The sequence below is a fragment of the Henckelia pumila genome, chromosome 4, assembly GCF_033568475.1.
Source record: "Henckelia pumila isolate YLH828 chromosome 4, ASM3356847v2, whole genome shotgun sequence".
NCBI classification, from domain to species: Eukaryota; Viridiplantae; Streptophyta; class Magnoliopsida; order Lamiales; family Gesneriaceae; genus Henckelia; species Henckelia pumila.
This window is the reverse complement of record NC_133123.1, coordinates 1,716,906-1,735,452: the sequence shown is the minus strand read 5'-3', so window position 1 is coordinate 1,735,452 and position 18,547 is coordinate 1,716,906. Positions and strand designations below refer to the sequence as shown.

General features: G+C 34.4%; 3 protein-coding genes across 10 annotated transcripts; all 3 read left to right on the top strand.

Annotated features, from left to right (window-relative positions):
* Positions 1 to 6,259: 6,259 nt before the first annotated feature.
* LOC140859878 (probable WRKY transcription factor 31) lies at positions 6,260 to 9,172 on the top strand. The gene is made up of 6 exons (XM_073262486.1): positions 6,260 to 6,954; positions 7,093 to 7,194; positions 7,286 to 7,450; positions 7,535 to 7,867; positions 7,985 to 8,098; positions 8,202 to 9,172. The coding sequence occupies exons 1-6, from the start codon at positions 6,643 to 6,645 to the stop codon at positions 8,907 to 8,909; spliced, it is 1,734 nt and encodes a 577-aa protein (XP_073118587.1). The 5' UTR covers positions 6,260 to 6,642; the 3' UTR covers positions 8,910 to 9,172.
* A 1,491-nt stretch (positions 9,173 to 10,663) lies between these two features.
* LOC140894758 (aspartic proteinase-like) lies at positions 10,664 to 15,314 on the top strand. 3 transcript variants are annotated; one of them, XM_073303368.1, is made up of 14 exons: positions 10,664 to 10,777; positions 11,970 to 12,347; positions 12,416 to 12,476; positions 13,004 to 13,098; positions 13,180 to 13,292; positions 13,475 to 13,643; positions 13,732 to 13,771; positions 13,893 to 13,957; positions 14,054 to 14,167; positions 14,278 to 14,342; positions 14,472 to 14,625; positions 14,704 to 14,823; positions 14,924 to 15,012; positions 15,096 to 15,314. In XM_073303368.1, exons 2-14 carry the CDS (start codon positions 11,976 to 11,978, stop codon positions 15,178 to 15,180), a joined length of 1,542 nt encoding a protein of 513 aa, XP_073159469.1. In that variant the 5' UTR covers positions 10,664 to 10,777; positions 11,970 to 11,975; the 3' UTR covers positions 15,181 to 15,314. The 3 variants fall into 3 exon arrangements, with proteins under 3 accessions (XP_073159469.1, XP_073159468.1, XP_073159470.1); XM_073303367.1 differs by having other exon boundaries at positions 10,768 to 10,905; XM_073303369.1 differs by lacking the exon at positions 12,416 to 12,476 and having other exon boundaries at positions 10,768 to 10,905; positions 11,970 to 12,180.
* Positions 15,315 to 15,970: 656 nt separating this feature from the next.
* LOC140864441 (uncharacterized) lies at positions 15,971 to 18,467 on the top strand. Of its 6 annotated transcripts, none has more exons than XM_073268631.1 (7): positions 15,971 to 16,266; positions 16,439 to 16,871; positions 16,980 to 17,099; positions 17,183 to 17,341; positions 17,514 to 17,686; positions 17,999 to 18,104; positions 18,229 to 18,466. In XM_073268631.1, exons 2-7 carry the CDS (start codon positions 16,578 to 16,580, stop codon positions 18,256 to 18,258), a joined length of 882 nt encoding a protein of 293 aa, XP_073124732.1. In that variant the 5' UTR covers positions 15,971 to 16,266; positions 16,439 to 16,577; the 3' UTR covers positions 18,259 to 18,466. The 6 variants fall into 6 exon arrangements, with proteins under 6 accessions (XP_073124732.1, XP_073124733.1, XP_073124730.1 ...); XM_073268632.1 differs by having other exon boundaries at positions 16,439 to 16,826; positions 18,229 to 18,461; XM_073268629.1 differs by having other exon boundaries at positions 15,971 to 16,127; positions 16,439 to 17,099; positions 18,229 to 18,467.
* Positions 18,468 to 18,547: the final 80 nt, after the last annotated feature.

Below are 18,547 nucleotides of genomic sequence, written 5' to 3'. Positions count from 1 at the left end.
TTTTTTTTTATTTTCAGAAGAAATATGTATGTTACATATATATTTTTTTTAAAAAAATAGAAATCTATTTAATTACAACCACCCCTTCTCATTCAAGATAATAATTTAATAGAAAACAATGGAGTTAAAAATAATATTTCATAAAACTATATCACTACTGATGGAATAAATCATGTAGTGGACATAAATAAATATAATGTGATTGAGATGGCAGCGATACAGGGAGACAATGTGTACCTGCATATGCGGACTGCTGTTGCGAAAAAGATTATCTTTTTTCTTAAAAAAGGTTGATGTCGAAGGGGACCCCATCCCACATGAGTTAGAGGTTCATTGGCTCATGCGAAGGTTAAATCGCGGAATGTGCACGAATAGGCAGGGACCTGAGGGAGGGAACAACATGGTCCAACCCCCAGAGCATACCCCCAAATATTTCAATGAGGAATATGCTCCACACGAAGATCGAACCCGCAACGCTGGAGAATTTTTTCCCACGTCACCTCATACCTTACCAACTTGCCTATGCCCCTGTGGGCTATTGCGAAAAAGATTATCGTTTATTGGAGTTGATGCAACTCTACAAGTACCATCAAATAATTTGTTTTTGTTTTTTAATCATATATATAATTTAAAAATATATAAGATAGATATTTATTGTATCCGCTCCAAGGGTATATAAATAAATAGAATCAAGTAAAATGTTTGTGAAAATTTAAGGGTTGAACACTTGAATTAAATATATTGACTTTGAACTCGATTTAAAATTCAAAAATTTTAAAATTTTCTATTCGACTTTGGCTCAAAACAAAGTTCGAGTTTGGTTTGAAATATTCGAAATTATCCACAAGCTAGTCGAACTATTAATTATTAGAAGATTAAGGTTCAAAAGCTTGAAATCTACGAAAAACTCAAAATGTATGATATTTAATATATAATTATATTATATCAACAAAATAATAAGTTTCGCTCATGATCAGCTACAGAACAAAATAATTTTTGTTCGAGGAAAAATTTGAACGTGTTCTAATTCGGTTTGAATTTGGTAACTTAAGATACAAATCAAATATTTATCAAGATAACTCGAAAAGCTTACGAACCAACTCAATTCGTTCACCTTATAAATTCCGCACCCCCTTCTGTCACCAAATAAAAAGAAAAAAAAAGAGCAGGAATTGAACACAACGCAAACATCGACAATTTTTTTGAAAAACTATATCGATGAAGGAGTGGGGAATTTGTTGCATGGACAAGTTGTCGATCGGGTAGGCGGTAGGCCAGCTTGTGTTTACATGCATGAATTTGAATTATTATTATTATTATTATTATTGATTGATTCAGCCGGCGGCACGAGAAAGTGAATTTCCATGTACAAACAAAAGCAACTTTATTTTTCTTTTTCTTCCAAAAGTAAAATCCTTCGTTGATTAATTGGATAAAAAAACGTTTTGTTGATTGTTCTTAATAATTTTTAAAATCACGAAAAAAATTATAACATTAATGGGCTCAGCGTTTCTAAATATATACTTGTGAAAATATTAAACTTACCCAGTTACCCATATATATATATTTTTCTCAAAATTTTGAAATTTTATATTCGTTTTTTTTAACTGAAGTCAGATTCACACGAATAATATATTTGTGAACGGAATATTTTTCCAAAAGAATAAAAAGCAGTTCAATTGTTGAGTTTTTTGGTCATGAATAGTGGAAGTATTGAAATTTGCAAGTTACGTGTGCATTTTTAATATTCCGTGGAAAGAAGAAAGAAACGATAAGAGCTGTGTACGAATTCAAAATTGTACTAACGTCAATATCGGAATATCAAGCGAAAGTTACTTCAAAAAATTGAAAATTAGAAGTGAGATTCTGTTTCCCCTTTACCTTTTCAATCCGTGTCGGCCATTTACATCAATATTCGTTTATATTAAAACTATATCACTTGCTTATTTTTTTTTAGACATGTTACTTGTTTATTAAATGAACATGAAATGAGTGAAAGTGTGAAACTAAATCTAGCTAGATATCTAAATTCAGAAGATTGTTCGACGGTGGTTTAATTATTTGAATTAAAGCAACTCAAAAAAAATTTATTTGAATTTAAGGAATTTACGCTTGTTGAAGAATATATACAATATTTGACGTCAATTGGAAGCTGAAAAATGTGATGTCTGTATTCTACCTAATCTTATTAATATGAATAGCAGAAAAAGTTGTGGCACATGTTTTCCCTTGAAAAATGGAGAAGATAGTATAATTTTTTTTAAAAAAAATTTAAAATAAAGTTATTATTTTTTGAAATTGAAATGATAGTATGAAAAGAGATCAAATGCAAACTATAGAGTTTTTTCTTTAATAATATATTTGAAATAAAAAAAAACTTCACCAACACATCAAAAAATAGTTATGTTCGAGATTTAACTTTAATTAACAGAGCTAAATCTTATTCTACTCGAAATCAAGTAGTTTTTATTTTTATTTTTTAAAAAATAATAAGAAATTAACTGCACTTATAAGTCGATTTTGTTGCCGTTTCAAAGTAGACAATAGTATGCCCCAAGTAAGATTAGCTTAATATAGAAAGAAATATATATGTAGTAGTTAGAAATTGCGAAAAAATAAAATAAAATAAAATAAAAAATTAACTGCACTTATAAGTCGATTTTGATGCCGTTTCAAAGTAAACAATAATATGCCTTAAGTAAGATTAGCTTAATATAGAAAGAAATATATATGTAGTAGTTAGAAATTGCGGCATGCATATATTAATCGAAAGTAATAAAAAATTAGACGATTGATTTACAACGTGGATTACAAATATATTCAAAGGATGTCACGGTGTAAGCATGAGAAGTCTTAAAAAAGTCTAAGCCATAATGAATGAGGCGGTCCCCCTCCTAATATTTACCTTTTCCCACTTGCATGCCCTTCGCAGTCAAAAATCAAACACTATCTTCCCTCTTCTTCTCCGCCTACCCCAAACCCGCACGCCCCCATTGTCCCCACCTATACTTTTTACTTTAATAAATACTATACTACATATGCCAAACACAATTCATTTAATATTAGACATAGATTGTTCATGCCCTCACATTGCAATAATCACACAATTTGGCACGTAAAATTGTTTCTACCATAAAATCAACCCCCACAAAAAAAATTCAATATAACAAGTTAACGCATCTTAATATACGAGCATTATATCGTGGTAGATACATGCAATGTATGTGTAATATAATTAATAAAAATCACGTAAATAAAAACTCGAGGAAGATAAGATCCAATAACGAAATGTACGATATGGAAAGAAGTTGATAAATGTCACAATTGAATAGACCAATCGAAACGTGACGTTTGAGCTGTTACATGATTTAAAAGCTTTGAGTTGCACTGTTACCATCACCTATAAATTTTAATAAAACGATGAATTGGTCCTAAAATTGATATCACATCCAATGTCACGAGTTCAATTATCATTTATTGAGATATAGTTGAATGGAGTAATTGTCCACGCTAAACCAACGTACACTCAATTCTACAAGTATAATTTTGATTTCGACCGAACTTTTAAAGATTTTTGAATTGCACAATTATAACTTTTAGGAAAGCAAAAAATGTTTGGTCTTATAAATATAATTTTTATTTCGACTTATTTGTCGTTTAAAAATAGAAATGAGTTAATATTTTACATAGTTTAAATATGACGTTGGTGTCATATTAACGAACAAAATCTATTAATCTATAACTTATCTAAAAGTATGAATAAAAGGGTAAAGTTTTACAATTGTGAATTTACGACTTTGCCCTTTTACTCTACACAAATTTATGTAAAAATAAATACATATAAGGATATAAATATAAAAGTTCAATATTGGCTAAGACATAAAAATAATATATTATATTATTTATCTATACAAATTATAAAAGTGTGTAAATCAAAAAGTGTAAATAAAAGGGTAAAGTTTTACAATTGTGAACCTACAACTTTGCCCTTTTACCCTACACAAATTTTTATAAAAATAAATACATATAAGGATATAAATGTAAAAGTTAATTTTCCCATTTACTCTACATAAATTTATGTAAAAATAAATACATATAAGGATATAAATGTAAAAGTTAAATATTGGCTAGGACATAAAAATAATATATTATATTACTTATCTATACCAATTATAAAAGTGTAAACCAAGGTCAAAGTTTTTTATTGTGTATTTTCAACTTTGTCCTTGGTTAGTACACACTTGATAAATTCTATGAGGATACTTTTGTAAAATCAATTATTATGATAAGGTCAAAATTGACACCTATTGAACTAAATAATTATATCATGAGTTCATAAATATAACAAAATATCATATTTTTATACGTTATTAATATATAAATATATATATATATATATATATATATATATATATAATAAATTACATTACACATCAGTGTTGAAATAAATCAATTCATGTGAAGTCAAGTTTTAATCCAAAATAACCAACACACAAATATCATATATGTAAAAGTTAAAATTTAAAACATTAACTATTTTTCCTCCTCAAAAAATCTAAAAAATATAACAATTATTTTATGAGATGATGTTACAATTAACGAATGAATATTTTTACAAGAGTTGGAGATGAATATCTTCAATTATTTTTAACAAAACTATAAGATTGATATTATTTAAATATTATTTTTTTGACAGCATATTATTTAAATATTATTGAACTCTATAAATATGTTTATGCTAATCAATCTACTATGGGTTAGTTAATAAATAAATGAAAGAAGTTTAAAAAAATTATGAATAACACGTCTCACATTAAATTAAAGATCCTGTAAAAATTACAATAATGCGAATTTTCAGTCAGATTAATAAATAAAAAAATATGCAATAAAACGGTTGATATAAAATATGAAATGTTAACATTTGTAATTAAAGACATTCAAAATTCAATCGAAAATTTCAGCAATGAGAGCATTGTAAGCAAAAAGAGATCAGTAGATTTTTGGAAAAAAAAAACTAGGATGTCCAACAAATACATTGATCGTTAACGATACTGACATACAAGTAATGAAAGACGATAACATGTCAGAATAATGATGAAATTATTGTTATTCTATGCAGGTAAATATTTTAGCATAAAAAAGATACCGTCTGATTAAATAATAACGAAAGAAAATGCAAATGATTGATGAAGATAGTATCACAAGAATTGTTATTAAAGATGATGATAATAATGATTCTTTCATGGAGAATAAAAAACACATGATATGAAAAATCGTTAAAAAAAGAAACATCCCAAATATAAAATAAAAAAAATATTTGATGCAATAATTAAATTAAGGTTTAGAATACATTATTTATACCAATATTTTTTTCTATAAATCAATAGTGATCATCATATAACATATAAAATTACAAAATCATATTTAATATACTTTGATTAACATATCTTACTTATTAACAAATAAAGAATAAATCATACATACATGAGATAGAAAATAAGACGAATTCATGGTACGAAACATGTCATAATTTCTCAAGATTAATAAAAAAAAAATAGAAAACTCGATCGAGCTGTAATAATTATATAAGTTTCAATATCGATATCGTGTTAATGTAAAACTACAATAAACATAACACTTATATTTATAAACTAATTATATAAATTATTGATAATGTCTTATTCTAAACTGTTAATGTGGATGTAAAATAATCATGATCGTAAATAATACAAACATTAAAAATGCAAGTGTTGTATTGTCGAAAATGTTGCACATATTTTTATTAGTTACAATGTCGAAGATTATATTGATTACATCACTAAGACATGTAATAAGTTTTTTTTTTCAAAAAGTATATATTATTACCATGAAAATAATTTATTAACTGCGTGTTAACTCATCTTATCTCAATTAATTTATTTAACAACGTTTATCGACAACAAAACGTCCCCACGTATATCGCACATATTTTTTATTAGTATAGATTAAAAACATATATACGATACACATAATGTAGTTTTGTGTGAAAAGTAATTTAGGAATGAGATTTGATCACTGCCTAACCCGGTGGTCACACACTAACACGCACTAGGTCGGCCGTCAAATTCATTGACTTTCTGCATCATCTCCTATTCATTTTCCTCACGTGGAACCCGCCGCGTAGCTCGGGCCGGCGGATCCTTATTATACAGTAGCCTCTATCCCCAAAATTTACTCTCAATATTTTTATCTATCTAGCTATTTTTCTTGTATGAACCAGTCCAACTTTAGTCTTTGCGGGATTTGGACGAAAATCTCTTCATTTTCACGACCATTTCTTCCCAGTCTAAGATGTGGGCTGCGGCGCCATCTGGCAACCAACACTGACGCATCACCTTACGTCAATTCATCAAAATCCCCTCCCCTCAAAGTCTTCTTCCCACCCCTTAACTTCAAAAGTCGCATTAAATCTTCGAGTCTTCCTTAGACTTTTCCACCTCCCAACCTCTTTTATATAGACTCCAGCATTGTATTTGTGAAAGACTTCTCAGACGCTCGATCCTTCTACCTCTTACATAATACTATTCAAGAATCTTTTACTTTGTACGTAGAAGGAGTTTGTTGGATTTGATTCTTGATTCATTTTCACGGGCTTTGTTATTTATGGACAAAGGATGGGGACTTGCCCTTGATAAATCCGATCAAGTTGGTTTTTTTGGGAGCAAATCGATTTTTGGATTTAACCTGAGTCCGAGGTTGTCAAACAAGAACAAGGGATTGATTATGTTTCCGGTGAATTCGAGTGGGAAAGAAGAGAATGAACCAGTATTGCCCACCGGCACCCAACAGAAAGTGGTCTTAGGTGAAGTAGACTTCTTCTCGGAGAAAACTAAGCCTGTTAATGATATAAACGCTACAATCAAGAAGGAAGTTCCACACGTTCAAGCTAATACTCGCAGGGAATCTGATGTAAACGTAAGCCATATATATATCTGTATATATATAGTTGAAATCTAATTAATATGCATATGATGAAGTTGATTTTGTGGGAGCTTGTTCTCCGTTTAGATTGTTGATATTTTTCCTTTCTTGGTTTCCGATGAATATATATAGACTGGTTTGCAACTTGTGACCATAAACACTGGAAGTGACCAATCAACAATAGATGATGGTGTATGTTCCGATCGTGCTGACGATAAGCGAGCCAAGAATGAGGTAAATATTTAATCATGGAAATGTAACTTTTTGGTGGTATGATTTTGATTAGTGGTTAATTAATTTGTTTCTGTGTGTTTCCAATATTCAGCTAGCACAACTTCAAGTTGAACTTGAAAGAATGAACGCTGAAAATATGAGGCTAAGAGGGATGCTTACTCAAGTGAGCAACAACTACACAGCAATGCAGATGCATCTCGTGACTTTGATGCAGCAGCAACAGATTTCAAGAACCGATAGTACGCAAGAACACGAGGTAATCCATTAGCCAAATATGTAATTCTTTTCCTCGTATGGATGATTAAATACTGATTTTACATGATTACGTGCTTGGAATCAGATTGTCGACAGGAAAAGTACTGAAGAAAAAGAAGAGGAAAATGGAAGAGTTCCAAGACAGTTCTTGGGCTTAACCCCAGCTAATCAGATGGTGGAGGAACAATCCAACTCATCATCAGAAGAAAGAACTGTTTCAGGATCCCCTAACAACAACAACAACAACATGGAATTATCGAGGAACAAGAGGATTGGTCGGGAAGGGAGCATGGAATCTGAAGGATGGGGTCCTAACAAGAATCCAAAATTGAATCCTGTTAAGCCCGCCGAGCAATCTACGGAGGCCACCATGCGTAAAGCTCGTGTTTCAGTTCGAGCACGATCAGAAGCTCCCATGGTACGTAACTAATTACAGTACTGTTCTTTTATCGAGTTAACATATATATAATAGTTAGGAATATTTTATATTAATCGTTAATGCTAATTTTGAGTTTCTTTTGTGTGATATGAACAGATTTCGGATGGATGCCAATGGAGGAAATACGGACAAAAGATGGCCAAAGGGAACCCATGTCCCCGAGCTTATTATCGGTGCACGATGGCAGTCGGTTGTCCAGTGCGCAAACAAGTATGTTTTGTTTCGATTGTTTTTAATTTAATTTCTTCATATATTTTTCCAAGTACTATAGGATGATTGATATTCATTTCTTGCCATGCTACGGCAATTACAGGTTCAAAGATGTGCCGAGGACCGAACAATCTTGATCACGACCTACGAAGGAACGCACAACCACCCGCTACCTCCGGCCGCCATGGCCATGGCTTCCACCACCTCCGCCGCCGCGAACATGCTCCTTTCAGGGTCTATGCCCAGTGCCGATGGTTTGATGAATCCCAATTACTTGGCAAGAACAATTCTCCCATGTTCATCCAACATGGCTACAATCTCAGCTTCTGCTCCTTTTCCCACGATCACACTCGATCTCACACAAAATCCAAACCCATTACAATTCGAAAGACCATCACCACATTTCCAGCTCCCATTTCCTATGCCCCCACAAAATTTTGCGCCGGTGCCGAATCCATCGGCGATCCCTCAAGTTTATGGCCAAGTCCTCTACAATCAGTCCAAGTTTTCGGGTCTCCAAATGTCCAGGGATCACATTAACGAAGCCACGGCTCAATTAACGGGTTCGACGTCGCAACATCCGCAGCTTCAGCTTCAGCATCCGCAGCAGCAGCAGCCTTCTTTTGCGGACACACTAAGCGCTGCCACGGCTGCTATTACCACCGATCCTAATTTCATGGCCTCCCTTGCCGCCGCAATCACCTCCATTATGGGCGGTTCTCATCCGCCTAACAACACTTCGGCCACCCCCGACAACAATGTAAATAAAGGCAATATCAACAAAACCAGCGGCAGTTTTCATGGGAACTAGCTAGCTAGCTAGCTATCGAAATGTTAATCTTCCACTTCATTTCTTGTTAATTATGAATCCATTTTTCGTTACACTTGAATTAGATAGTGTTCTTGGTTGTTCCTTTTTCTTTCATTTTCGGGGTCCAGTATCATGAAAGTTAACATGTCCATATATATTGTTCAAGTTCCATTTCGTTGTACTACTACCAGTGAAAGTAGGATATATTAGAACACAAAGCTGTATTCTTTCTCCCCTAAATAATATTTTTATTCATTCATACATTTAAATCCAGCAAAAGACAAAAGCAAGTGATTGGTTTCTTGGATTATCTATCACAATTTTCCTTAATTTCGCTTTCGTAATTATAATAAATGCCAAATAATGGAAGTATAGAAACAACTCGGAAGCAGACAGCTGGAGACCCGTAGAACTTATCAAAGCTGTGGAAAAATCAAAGGTATATTCTGATTTCAGAGGTCAACAACTCCGGCCATAAATTTCTGACACGTACGTACATTGTGATATTTTTTTCAAAAAAAAATAATAATAATCCAAGAGCTAGGAGACTTCGTTGCTGCTTCCTTCGAAATTTGTGATCGATAATATAATATAGTTCAGAGAGAATCACCGTCGATAATAGTTTAAACAATATGTGATCGGGCCTTTTCTTGCGTCGTTGACTCTTCCATCAGAAGCTAGCAATATTCGATCGAGATTATTGGTGCGGGGACCGCTTCCGATACAAATACTAATTTAAATAAAACGTTTGAAATTATTTATAAACATTAATATATCATGATATTATTTGATCCGATTCCCATTGTAATCATTTACTAAAAGACGTAAAATAATAAATTTTCATAAATGTATATATATAATTCGGTTTGATATGAAGGATAAAACATTATTTCAAAGCTCAATTAGCTAGGCAAAGAATTTGACGTGGTATTAAATAATTGTAATAGAGGCAGTAGGTTGGAGATTGAGAAGATAACAAGGAGCTAGGCTGTCAAGAAGAAGATCGAAAAATGAATATTAAATGAAGTGTTAGAGACGTAGAAGTTAGAGAGAAAAGTGTTACTTAAGTGAGATACGCCTTTGACTTCCGTGCACCTAAAAGTCGTGATGAAGCGAACGTGCCCACCAATCAAGAAACTGTGGGCCTCACCACCCGTGCGCCATTCACCTGTACAAAAAAGTCTCTTGGACTTGGACTTTCTACCTTGGATTCCCCGCCCCGATAATGGGCCTAAGATTTCCTAAGTTTCTGGGCCGACCCATTTTAAGTACAGGAGATGTTATGTATCGTTATATATAATATGAGTGACCGAAAGTTAATTTCAACAGCTAAATTTACATGTTATTGTTGAAATCATAAAAATATTTTAAGTAATTAATAGAAATTTTCTTTTATTGAGATAATTTTAAAGATAATGTGTAATTTATATAAAAAAAAAAAGAGAAAAACAATAAAAACGTTCACGCTAACAGAAAACCTCACAAAATACGCAATAGTGGAGACGTGTAAGCAACCTCGCATACTTTCCCGACACGTAAGCATTCAGTTGCACTACCTCGTGTATCACGAGTCATTAAGACCGTCGATCAAGAGGTTTCATCACCATCAACGGCTAGGATCTAGGCGGCCCCGCGCGTATCTCGACACCCTGAGAAAAGGTTCTTTGCTTTGGCTAATTTTGTATCCTTTAAAACGGACATCTCGTATAAGCGACGTCTGCTGAGATCCAACGGCGTGAAATAGAGGACATTAAGCCATCCAACGGCTGGAAATCACGTAGCTGAGCTCAGAAACTCTGTTCTTTCCTATTTATATGTTAAACACTACTGAGTTACGATTTTTATATTAAAGAATATTTGCTTTTCTGGTGAGTGAATCAAATTAATCTCCTCATGTTATTTATTATTTTCTGGGAAATGTTAGATGATTCATTTATTGTTCAATCGCATTTCGCTGCTGCATGTTTCTGTGCAACCACGAGCTAACTGATACGAGGTTTTGGGTTTAAATTTGTTTCTGCTTTGATTTTCCATTACATTGTCTTTGATTTTTCATTTTGATGTTAATTTTTTTTTTTTCGTCTGTGTTTCACTGATATTTATAGCTTTCTTATCTTTTTGATCTTTGGTGTTATACTAAATTTTACTCTATCATCATCCTTTTTTTTTTTTTTAAGGAAATGTTGCATGTTGAAAACTGAAAAGAGTTAAAAAAATTTCTAGCGAGGTAAGGCAAATGGAAACTTTTGTTGGGTGATAAAATGTATGGAAAGATTAAAGAACCAATCTTTCTAATATGAACTAGCAATCGAAACACGTGCTTATATAATTGTTTTTTTTATTAATATTTTTTAGAGATAATTTTAAGATTGTGTTATTTTGTATGATGTATCCATTCATAAGTTACTCAAAAAAGAAAGAAAGAAAAAGAATAAGATTAAAATATAAAATGGGGTAACGAGACAAAGAATAATTAATAAATTCATTAAAACTAGGGTGTTAATCTCAATTTTGATGTGGCCATATCAATTTACTTATTGTAAGGTGTTCACTCAGTACAGATAGTATAGATTGACGATCAGTCCATCCTCATCTAACATTTAAATTCCATTTTTAAAAAAAAAAAAATTATTATAGATTTGACTTAATTAGTGTACATCTCGCAACCCAAATAATATTATTCATGGAAAAGTATAAGTTATCAGTTATCACTATCACTTGGGAGTTGGGAATAATTCTTCCCGGTTTGGAAGATAGGCGATTTTAGTCTGAAAATCTCCTTTGACATTAGCTTTCAATTTTTCGATCATTGCATGTTTGCCAGAAGGCTTGGAAATCCTGTACTTGTGGCATTGCTTCAGTTTAACTATTGTAATAATATGTAAAGCTTTAGAGAGAAGTGATTTTACTGACCTGGTGGAGGATATACCAAGTAAATGAATTTGCTCCTTGTTTTATTTGTGATAGCGTATATGTATGTTATTGATATCTGACTCTCTCTTGGTTGCGTTTAGTTAATTTCGTTGCGGTAAGTAACTCATTACTTGTTTGATGTCACAGGTCAATATGGGAATTAGATTAATCGATCTGATGTTGAACCTTTTGCTGTCAAGCTTGTTGTTTTCTCTTGCATTTTCTGCATCACATGATGGTTTAGTCAGAATTGGACTAAAAAAACTGAAGTTGGATCAGAACAACCGCCTTGCGACTCAACTGGAATCCAAGGACGGGGAAGGACTGAGGGCTTCCATTAGGAAGTATAATTTCCGAGGTAAACACGGCAACAATGCAGATACGGACATTGTAGCGTTAAAGAATTACATGGATGCCCAGTATTTTGGAGAGATCGGTGTTGGAACTCCCCCGCAGAAATTTACGGTTATTTTTGATACTGGTAGCTCAAATCTGTGGGTGCCATCGGCAAAATGCTATTTTTCTGTAAGCCGTCTCGACTGTCAAAACTCTTGTTTAGGACAACAGTTTGAGTATTACTCTTTTTGTTTCAGGCCCCATGTTTCTTCCATTCCAAATACACATCGAGCCGCTCAAAATCTTACAAAAAGAATGGTCTGATTTCCCCTGTTTCCTTATCTATATATAGGTTAATATTTATTTGTTAATTGTTGGAGCTGTTGCCACATCCTTGCTAAATAAAACGAAAGTTGTTAATCTTGCATCTAAATCTATAAGAGAATATCTGCCACTTAAAAGTTTGATATGCAGCTGTACCTGTGAAACCTTGGAAGTTAGTTTATGAATTGAATTCTTTCCGAGTGTAAAACTAATATTTCCTTGTGTAGCAACATTTTACATGATATCATAGTATCATCAGTTGGGGAGATTCTATTCTGGCAGACCGGTACTGCCCGGTCTGCCAGATCCAATGGTCCCGGGCCATTTTGCACATCACATCATGGTGATGTGTCACGGCCCGGGACCGTTAGATCACCCTCCGGGCACTGCCCCGGAGGGTGGCATAGAATTTCCCCATCAGTTGTTAGTTGCAGTGAAATCAATCTGTACTGTTATGTGATACTGAGTTATATCTGGGATATGCATGTGAAAAGTTAAAACATCGAACAATATATAATCAGGAAAATCTGCTGCAATTCAATATGGAAGTGGGGCTATCTCTGGATTCTTTAGCGAGGATAGCATCAAAGTTGGTGACCTTGTCGTCAAGGGTCAGGTTGTTTATTTTCCATTTTGATTCATGCCTTTCACATGTTAGTAGTGTCTACTGACCAGAACTGAGTGTTGAGATGGCCAGGAATTTATCGAGGCAACAAGAGAACCGAGTGCTTCATTTTTGGTGGCCAAGTTTGATGGAATATTGGGACTTGGTTTCAAAGAGATTTCTGTCGGAAATGCAACCCCTGTATGGTACGAGTTGGACTCTTTTTGTATGGTTGGTTGTTTTTGTGCTTGATTGAGAATAAGGAATAATACTTTTTCTGTTGCATGTTCATTTGGATTCTGTTGTTCCAGTTTTCAGTACTTACCTTGGTAACGCTTCTAATTTGTTTGAACACTACATTATGATACCACTTTTGAACTTCTTGCAGGTACAACATGGTCAAACAAGGTCTTGTTAAGGAGCCTGTTTTCTCATTTTGGCTCAATCGTAATTTGAAGGAAAAAAATGGTGGTGAACTAGTGTTTGGTGGAGTTGATCCAAAACATTACAAGGGTAAACATAGTTATGTTCCAGTGACACAGAAAGGGTACTGGCAGGTTGGTTATCAATTTTTATTTCCTGTTAAAATGTTTTGTTTTGATTATTCAAGCAATTTCTTAGTTCTGTGGATGATTCTCATTGTAGTTTGACATGGGGGATGTACTCATTGATGGTAAAGAAAGTGGTAAGTGTAAATTTGATGTTTCAAAGATACACCATGCACCCTGTTAATGAGAACCATAAGAGATGGACACACTAATTTTGTTCATCAGAAAGCCAATTTTAACTTTGCCTGTGTTTCTTAGGTTACTGTGGTGGTGGATGTTCAGCAATAGCCGACTCGGGAACTTCTCTCTTGGCTGGTCCAACAGTATGTTTTAGCTAAATAACATAATTTCTTCACCTCCTTGTCGAGTTGTTGATATGCTAGCTAATACTTGTTTGTTCTCATTTTTTCTGTTTGTAGACTGTAATCACCATGATTAACCATGCTATAGGCGCCTCGGGAGTTGTTAGCCAAGAGTGCAAGGCCGTGGTTGAACAATATGGAGTAACAATCATGGATCTGCTCTTAACGGAGGTATTTAGTATTAACAAATTTACCATGTCATTTGCAATTTTTTCATTAGTTTTTCCTGGACAAGTACTTTTTGTTTGTTTTTATGAACTTATCATGGCTGAATGCCACAGGCACAACCAAAGAAGATATGCTCTCGAATTGGGTTATGTACATTCGATGGAACTCGTGGAGTAAAGTTAGTCCCTTTATCATCCATGTCACTTCACCGGATTTGGAAACTTTCTGGATCCTGAATGAAAATATTTTTTAAGGTGCTATGTTTCTGGGCATTTGTTTGAATTAAATTCTAAATCTTTCTGTATAGTGGAGGCATTGAAACTGTTGTGGAAGAAAAGGACAGACGATCGTCTGGCTTGCATGACTCTATGTGCCCTGCTTGTGAAATGGCTGTCGCGTGGATGCAAAATCAACTCAGCCAGAATCAGACTCAAGATCGCATCTTAAACTATGTTAGCGAGGTATAATCCACACTGCTTCACTGGTAGCATTTAACTTAGTTTAGTTTGCATTTCATATGGCACCAACAAAAATTGCAGCTTTGCGAACGGCTACCTAGTCCAATGGGAGAATCAGCTGTTGAATGCGGAAGCTTTTCTTCCATGCCTAGTGTTTCCTTTACAATTGGTGGAAAAGTTTTTGAACTCTCCCCAGAAGAGGTATACATATAGATTCGATAATCAAAATAATATGTTAAATCACGAGGGCTCTTTACGGTCGACTTGCTCACAACTGCCATTCTTTCGGGTGTCTGAACAGTACATACTCAAAGTGGGAGAAGGTGCTGCAGCGCAATGCATCAGCGGTTTCACCGCCCTGGATGTTCCGCCTCCTCGCGGACCACTTTGGTAAGATCCCTGGAGTTTTACATTTCTTGAAGTTGTGTTATCTCATGGCTGATGAATCTTTACAACAACATAATAATGTCCAGGATCTTGGGAGATATTTTTATGGGCCGCTACCATACCGTGTTTGATTATGGCAATTCGAGAGTTGGGTTCGCTGAAGCAGCTTAAACCAAGAGGCGCCATCGCCCATCGATTATATATGTGGCTTCCAAGTTAACTTAAAAATGCTTTTCTCTAAGTTCCTTGTAATTTGTAATATCCGTTTGAACTAGTAATACTTAATGAAATAGGATATTATGTAATGAGACTTCGTTTTTCTATTGCATAATTAAAACAACAGATGAGGTGGAGAAGGTGTACATTTTGTCCAGTCATTCCATAATCTAGTGGAGACCCAAAAGACAATTACTCTAATAATGATTACAGCAAGAATACGAGTTGACGATTACTCTAATAATGATTCTGAAAAAGGTACAAGTAATCGGAAATCTCCCAAAGAAGACTCAATCAGGTGACTGAACGAACATGATTGTATGAATGTATATAATTATTTTTAATTTTAATATATTTAGGTAGATCAATTTAGTATGAATGTATATAATTATTTTTATTTTTAATATATTTAGGTAGTGTTTGTGAGAGTTTCCAACTCATCACAAAATTTCTAAATTTTGTGAAATTTTACGAAAAAAAACTGAAAAAAACTTTTGAAAGATCTTTTAAACACTACTTCAGAATGTTATGTTTACCTATTAAAAAGAGTAGAAACGTACTGCTCGAGCTGTCGAGCATAACATAGGCCCATAAAAGCTGCTACAACATTGGGTTCTAAATTGGGCCAGCTCGCACTTAGACACGGACCGGATATATGGGCCGCAGGCCCAATCCATCTGTCGTGTCTGAGGCTTTAAATTTATCCACGTGACGTCATCTATCATGTCACTGTCTCGGTGTCTTGGCATTTCCGAACTCCCCAGCATCACAAAGCCAAAAAAATCAATGCTTGGAATTGTTCGTTTTCAGCGATCCTATGCGGCAATCTCTTGAACCATTCATGAAATTCGTGGCCCCTTGAAATTCCCATACAGATTCTTTACATATATCCTCATATCCAAGTGGGTTTTGCTTCTCGATATATTTGTATGCACGATATTCGCATAGTTGTTTGATTTTCTTATACCCTGTTGCGAACTCCTGTTTCTCTGTTTTTGTTAATATCTGTTTGGTTCTTGACATAATCTAATCCCCGATGAGGTTAGTCGAAATATACTTTCTTCCTGATTGTTTGGATTGAAATGAATACGTTAATATACGATCGTGCTTTTGCAATCTTTTCTTTTGCTCCTTCAAACGATAAAAACCGTTGAAATTAGGAAAATGTGTATTAGGATTTACATTAATTTGCTGCGTGATTCTTGGACTGCAGTGATGATTTGATGGGCAATCAAACTTCGTGATTTCATCCCGTGGAGGATGGCTGAATAGCCCTTGTGTCGCTCAGAGTATTGGTTTTAGTTATTTGTCAGTTGCACTTTTGCTGATCTTTTAAATCTCTTGGTTCAACCATGTCGGTATTTCACGTACCTGGAGCTTTTAGCAGCTGCCACTCTCAGTTGGATATGAGTGTGCCACAAGAGACTATTTCTTACAATGTAATACATATTAATTCGTTGATTCATAATGTTCGTTCTATAGTTCCATCTAGGAGCCGGCTTTGCCATAGAAACGTGAAGATCTGTTCTTTTTCTAAGAATTTTGTCAATCAATTCAAAATCCAACGCGTCTCACACCAACTTACTTCAAAGAGATGGCTGGTAAGCATTATCTTCTTACACCAACTTACTTCAAAGAGATGGCTGGTAAGCATTATCTTCTTAGTGGAGCGAACAAGCACAGAACACAACCATAGGACAAGAAAGTGTTTTTTCTCTTCTATCTTTTTGAAATATGTTTTTTTTTTCTTCCAGTGCCGTTCCCAAGATTCCATTTCACCAGAAAATGAGTATCGGTCATCACGCAATATAGCAATCAGCTTGTTAAGGCGATACCGAGTGTTTGTTGAGCGTGGAGGAGGTGACAACCTAAAAGTATGTCCTATGTCTTTTACTCGTCTGGTTTCTTATCAATTTGTTGTTTCTTCTTGCTTATTCACTTATTGAATGATTTTTAGGAGTTCATTATCGCTGGTGTTAATGCTTATGCCCTGGGATGCACTGATGAAGGCTTGAGAAAAGAACTTGCTGATATGAAGGAATCTGGTGTCGAAATTGAAGCAATGAAGGCTTATGGGGGCAGTACAAGCTTAAAATACAAGATTGTCTCCCAAGAAGTTAGTTATCTTATATTTGCTCAAGGACGTTTTTACGAGAGGGTTCCATGGACCTCGATAGGGGCGAAATTACTTTTATTAACTTACATTTCTAGAAATTGCTAGTGAAAATATGAATTTTATTCATTCAAAGTCTGAACTTGTCTTCCATGCTATCAATTCATCTGTGTAGATTGATGAATGCATCTTATGGCTGGGCATTGTATTTATAACAATTCTTTGTACACCACAACCAACTGTAGTTCGATGGTCATCGACACCTTCAGTGTCTGATAAGATGCTGCTTCAATGGAAGGGTTTCTGTGCAATCATAGCGAATGCCTACTACATGAGAGGAATGGCTTGGTAAGGTTTTTTTTTTCCGTCTTGTTCTTTCAATTTTTATGTTGTTGCAAGTTTAATGTTTGATCCCCACCTATCTTTTCATCTGATCTGCTTAATACCTTATAAATATTGGTCCTCTTACTCAAAAACTATTGATGAATCGTACATCATGGAGGATGAAAGGTTTTTCCTTCGATGTGCACATTTCGTGTTAGGTGATTATTTATTACAACAATGGCAGATGGTTTGATAGCTCAATCAGTTTTGAGCCTCAAAACAGAACTTCCAAATTCTGAAACTTTGGTACTGTTTACTTACCTTCATAACTTTTAGGCTCCCTGTGAAGACTCTCCAGATGGAACAAATGGCAGTAACTGGCAATGCAGAAGAGCCATCAGTTGTCGCCAGCCGTATGAGACTAGTATTTAGCACCCTTGAGGTTAGTGTCTACGTTTTGATTGCCTGAAAATATTTGAGAATTAATCTTGGCTATTTCTTGGGTGATTGTGGTTGATTCGAACACAACTGATGCCAAAAAGTGAATTGAAATGAGCTTCATGCAGGTCGTGAGTCCACAATGGCCAAGAGTATAATATCGTGAAGACCTGGTTTTAGCCTATCAGAAAGGATGCCAAGTTTCTGCATCATGAATTCAACAGCTCTATCAAGACTCTTTCCTTCATTTCCATGGAACACGGGACAAGATTTACGCGAAGAATTATCAATTAATATGTCCCCTGTCATACCCCGTGTATACAGAATTTAACCCTGAATGCATCTGTGAACTGTATATTAACTCCAATCTATTGCAATAGTTAATAACTTGGTATGCAATTGTATTCTTCAAATAACTCACGTCTCTGGATCCTAGTGTACACAATC